The sequence below is a fragment of the Notothenia coriiceps genome, unplaced genomic scaffold (assembly GCF_000735185.1).
Source record: "Notothenia coriiceps isolate Sejong01 unplaced genomic scaffold, NC01 NC01_scaffold00012064, whole genome shotgun sequence".
Taxonomy (NCBI): Eukaryota; Metazoa; Chordata; class Actinopteri; order Perciformes; family Nototheniidae; genus Notothenia; species Notothenia coriiceps.
This window is the reverse complement of record NW_011344765.1, coordinates 7,244-12,909: the sequence shown is the minus strand read 5'-3', so window position 1 is coordinate 12,909 and position 5,666 is coordinate 7,244. Positions and strand designations below refer to the sequence as shown.

The following is a 5,666-nucleotide window of genomic DNA, read 5'->3' as shown; positions in this document are numbered from 1 at the left end:
GTGAGTCTGCAAACATTACACAGACATGTTTTTAAAGATTTTATATATTACATTGTAAGCAACTAACATTAAGGCTGTTAAATACTGACTATCGTGAGCCTGAATTGTGTGTTACTTCTATAAAATGCCCCCAATTGATCGCCTCCAGTGACATTGTGTGTCAGCAGAGGGCAAACCGTGAACAAATAATTAGCTGTGTTTGTTTTTTTTCCTAAAGGATTTGTCAAATGTGTAGGACTACTATTAAAAAATAATAGTGAAAAGGGCTATTAGATATGTCTTTGTCGAATCTAAGATACGTGTTATAAATTGTTTTGGAGCTCCGATAGTTTCCATAAACACGCCCATAAACAGGGCGGTGGTGGCGAAGTCCATAGCAACTGGAAGGTCATCAGTTCAAGTCCCGGAAAGACCGAGTGCTACCGAGGTGTCCCTGAGCAAGGCACCGTTCCCTACACTGCTCCCCGGGCGCCGTACACCATGGCAGCACACTGCTCCTAACACTAGGATGGGTAAAATGCAGAGAAACCGTTTCGTTACATAATACCTGTACTACGTAATGACAATAAGTTGAATCTTCAATCTTCACTTGATTCTCACAGAAATGCTCTCGTAACTATAGCCTGTGTGTTAGCCAATAACAACATGTCCAAACAGCCAATCACTGCCTTGGCTTTATGTGTTCAAATCCCCCCCTCAGTCATGTTTCATAGGCTTTTATTCTTCCTGTTCATAAAACATTTGAGCGTGTGTTATCTGTAAAGACAAGTCCATCCAGGAAAGTTGATCAAATCCAACCTTTGTCTTCCAGTCATAATAATAATACATTACATTTATAAAGCACTTTTCCTGGGGCTCAAAGCGCTTACAAGCAAGTAAAACAAAATAACAACAAAAGTAGAAAGTGCTAAGCTAGGAGGAATAAGGGCAAGGGGTTAGTTGATTAAAGTTAACATTTAACAGTTGTTATGGATGTAAAAGGGCTGCATAATACACAGTATCATGTTTTATCTAAATCCCAATGGCAACAAGCAATTTGTTGTAATTAAAGGCAGCAAAGTTCAGAACTGAGCACATTTTAATATTTGCGAATTTTTACCAAGTAAGATCGGATTGCATTATTTACCGTTAGTGCTTATTGCATATTATAATCAAGTCCTGCAGCGCTAGCATGTAACAAATAAACACGGATAACTGACAGTAAGATGCAGTTAAAAGTTTCAGATGTAATATTTTAAGGATATCTGTGGACATAGATTTGCTTTCTCAGGCAGAAATCCTCTTTCAGCTACTCATTATTCAGGACATGTTAACAATAATGTCAGAAACTCTGAATAGTCTGGATTGTGGCCCAAAGATTAAATAAAAAATTACAGCACGAAGGCGAGCACCTTGTCCAATCAAGGTTATATTTTACTGATAAGGCAGAGAGCTTCACTTCCAGACTCACGACCCAGAGGACGGACCTGCAGACCTCTGATTAACAGATGCCGCTGCTTCGATTCTGACAAAACCTATCTTTTTGTTTTATATAAAAACTGCCGGGTGTTCGGCTTTTCAAAATAATTTCCCAGGTGCTCAAATCCCTCACTGCGCACAGAATAGTACATTGCAGTAGTTACAGAGCATAGAGAGCAAAGTCCAGCATGTATTACTTTTTCCTAGACAAGGAGATTAGTTTTTGGAAAGTTTCTTGATTAAATAAGTTGTCAAGTGCTTTATTTTATTTTGTATTGCACTCATTCATGCGGATGGTATTCAATTCAACCATTGAAGTCATGTGACCGTGCTGTAGTTCCTTTATAGCCCAACATTAGCCTCCTTTAGCTTAGCGGTGGTGACGTGAAGTCATGTGACCGTGCTGTAGTTCCTTTATAGCCCAACATTAGCCTCCTTTAGCTTAGCGGTGGTGAGGTGAAGTCATGTGACCGTGCTGTAGTTCATTTTATTATTTTGTCGAGCGAACCAGGGAGATGCTAACTTCTGGGTCGACCTTGAAAAGTACGTCATCATTGCACCCCTTTATTATAAATAGATGGTCCTCCCATGTACTTGTGAAGATAATTATCCAATTAGAATCACTGTGGTTACGCACTGAGTTAATCACAACCCTACCTGTGTCACTGATTACTTATAATCCCCACGAGGAGCATCGCAATCCCACAGGAGGCCGTAATGAAAGCAGGAATATGCAAATGCTGCTTTAATTTCATTCGAACGTGACTGTTCCTCTTTGTAAGCTGCTGGTGGTGTGAGTGGATTAACATTAGGTTGTGTTATAGTGCCGAGTGTGCGCCCAATTAAATATGCATGCAAATTCAAGGCCATGCCCAGCTTTTGAGGAATGCAAATGAAGTACAAGTGATGTTGCATGTAATAAGGGGTTGTGTTTGAGTTGTACAACCTTTGTATACGTAATAAGGATGAAGGTGTACTGGCCTAACAATTCCAAACATGTTGGGCATTTTCATTTTAAAGAAGATAATTGTAATCTTATCTAAAAGTTTCTAAAACAGCCTTTCAATTAATATTTATTTCTAAAACTCTCCGGTTAAACGAGAATAAATAAATATATATAATGCATTATCAGCTCTTGAGGGAAAACAAACACATATTCAACAGGAAAGAAACTAGAAAATGCAGTGAAAAAAATAAAAACGGAAGGACCCAATACCAAACCCTGTGGGACTCCAGATTTAACTTTCAATCATTTTCGACTTTCTTTCAGAAAAATGAACATTTGGTTGTTTTGAAATGACTTTACTGGACCATCCGTTTAATAGCATAGCATGTAACACCTGTATTGTCATGTAGTTTGTCATGATTTTAAGAATATGTTTAAAGTGAATAAATAAAATCTGTGTTTACCGTGCTTCAGGGTTGTCCAGCGAGCAGTTGCACATGTAACCGTCACTCTTGGGCACACACAGCGTGCCTTCTTTACACGGATTGGAGACACACGGGTTGTTGTTGAGCTCGCAGCGGTTGCCGTGGAAGAGTCCTGAACACCTGCAGCGCGCCTCTGCAGAGAAAACAGAAAACACACAAAGAGATATTAAAAAACTACAGCCACAGGTTTCCCCTGAAGGCAAATAAATAAACAAAGCAAATGTCAACCCTCACCGCCAGAGATTATGAGAGTGTCTTTGATATTTGATGGTAAAGACTGTGTTGTTGTGTACCGACATGTCTGTTATTGGAAAACAGTTCCACAGAACATGAACAGCAAACATCATGCTCTGTGAGTCATCCAGGATCAAAAGGGAGAGTCATTCGTATTCCTTTTTTTTAATTAATGATATGAACCTGCAAAGCAACTAAAGCTGTCAGACTGGAAATTACTGATGCCAAAATATCCTTGAAGAAAGTGCCATTGAAAGTTACTTCTTGAAGGGTAAAAGAAGTAACAAATCCAACTCGAAGTAGCAAAAAATCAGAAAGAAAGAAAACGTAACCCCCCCGGTGTTGAGAAACATCGGTGGATTTTTCTTTTTAAGTTTTAAAGTTCAAGTAAGCCACAAAAAACATCTTATTTTAAATGTATACATCACCAAGTTGGCTAAATCAATTGCATAAAGGACATCAAGTTAATCGGCCCTCCTACTTAACATCACTATTGCTATCTTAGGAAATAAAGTTCCTCATTAGTGGAACGACTTTATATTCTACGGAACAGATAATACAATTCCCTCTGTGGTTTTCCGCCTGTCTCATTACATTTCATCGACCTGGTGGGATCTTTTGGTAAATAATATTTATTTGTTGCTCGGCATCCCGCTACAGAATTTGTGTGTGAAGCATAAAATGAAATGTGATTTGACGAGTTGACGAATAAAGTCCTGAGAGAAGTCTGTATCCTTTAGTCCACAGGGTCACAGGGAAAAAGCTCCTATTGTACTGACGGGGGAAAAATAAATAATCCGGTTCACTGACTCTGAGATAAACCCTGTGTGTGGAAACAGAAGGCAGATTTTCATAGCAGGGTTTGTTTGCTCCTCTGAAGCCCTGAGATCTATATCTTCTATGGCTTTATGTCTGATTTTATATCCACCCTGTGCAAAGGAATAATATAATTCTAAAGCTGTAGCAGGAGTCTTTATCAGCTGCTATTTCAAGTAGAGAATAAGTCAAACCTGCTGTATTGTGAGACACAATGCAGAGGAAACTGATTGTGCTGCAAACCCCTCGGACTTCCATTTCTATCTTTTGTGTTTCGACAGATGCATTCAGCCAGTTAGAGATAACGGAAATAAGCAGGCAGCCACACAAAGGGCCGGAGGGTGATAACGATTTCAGGCCAAACTAATCTGTCATGGCTGACTGAGAGGCTGTGCAATAATAATAATAATAATAATAATAATAATAATAATAATAATAATAATAAGCAGGCCTGGGGTGTACAACATTTACAATTTTTTGTACAATTATTTAATTTTTTTCTTTATTCTTGTTTAATTTTTGTTTTTCAATTTTGTATTTATTTTATATTTTATTCTCCATTTCTTGTCTTTTTTTTTCCGTCCTGTGTTATTTGACTTTTCTTTGGTTTTAAATGTTTTTTTTCCAACCACGAAGTGATGTGTTATTTGGGAGAGGGGTAATATTTTGTGATGTGAATCACCTTTTGTATATAAAGATAGATTTCGATTTAATTTGTAATAAAGGATATAAGCTATACACCTATATTTTTTTGGGAAGTTTGAATAGCTTCAGGTCTCCTCTTCAGTCACTCACCTCCTCCAGCATCCTCCTCGCAGACCCCCTGGTTCTGACAGGGGTTTGTGTCGCAGACCCCCCTCTGGCTGCAGCATTGGTACGACCCGAACACCCTCCTGCTGCCAGGCCCCGCCCACTCCGACGCATCCCCCACTCTGATTGGCTCCCCGTTGAGTTGCAGGCCCTCCAAGCAGCCGCTGAAGTTACCAAGGTGTTCTGGAGTGGAGGAAGCGAAGAGCAAAGCACCCTGGGAGTTCAGCATCCTGCAGGGCTGCGTCAGGGAGAGGGAGGACGGATGCTGCTGATCCAGGGTCAGCCTCAGGGCGCTGGAGTTGACCTCCAACAGAACGCTGTGCCACCTGCCGTCTGACACCAGGTCAGATCTGATCTGTATCACAGCGATGTTCCCACAGCTGAAGCTGAACTGCAGCTCTCCGCCCGCCAGCTGAAGAGGAGGAGGAAGAGAGGAAGAGTTAGGAACAGTTTACTGTATTTTGATTGGAGAAGTCTGAATCATTTGAAACAAATCTGTTTTCAATTACCCCTAACGATCACCTGATCGGAACGTGTCGAAAAAAGTTCAGCAAAGCCAACATAAAATCAATTATATGGCAAAATATGTCGACACCTCAAAAAAAGTTCAAAGGAACATTAAAAATAAGCTCCAAGTTTACATCCATGTGTTTTTTATGCTCTTCACTTCATTTACATTTACTTGGCATTTAATGCACACCAATAAATTATAATGTTATGTTTAGGCATCATGTTTTATAGATGCATTTGTCCAGTTATTGCAGAGTGTAATTATTCCCCCGGAAGTATTGATTGGGATGTTTGCAGGTCAGCATACGTCTCAGTGACAAGAGGAATACATTGAAAGACAATCAATGTTCAAAACGCTTTTATATTTCTAAGTCTTAACGTGCGGTAAGGATCCTTTGTATGTTCAA

General features: G+C 39.6%; 1 protein-coding gene across 1 annotated transcript; it reads right to left on the bottom strand.

The window, feature by feature from the left end:
- Positions 1-2,864: 2,864 nt before the first annotated feature.
- On the bottom strand, positions 2,865-5,161 carry LOC104947151 (protocadherin Fat 1-like; the record flags this gene model as incomplete). Its single annotated transcript, XM_010773112.1, has 2 exons — positions 2,865-3,022; positions 4,735-5,161. Coding segments are annotated over 2 exons (585 nt in total), but the record flags the coding sequence as incomplete, so codon positions are not given.
- Between the last annotated feature and the right edge of the window lie 505 nt (positions 5,162-5,666).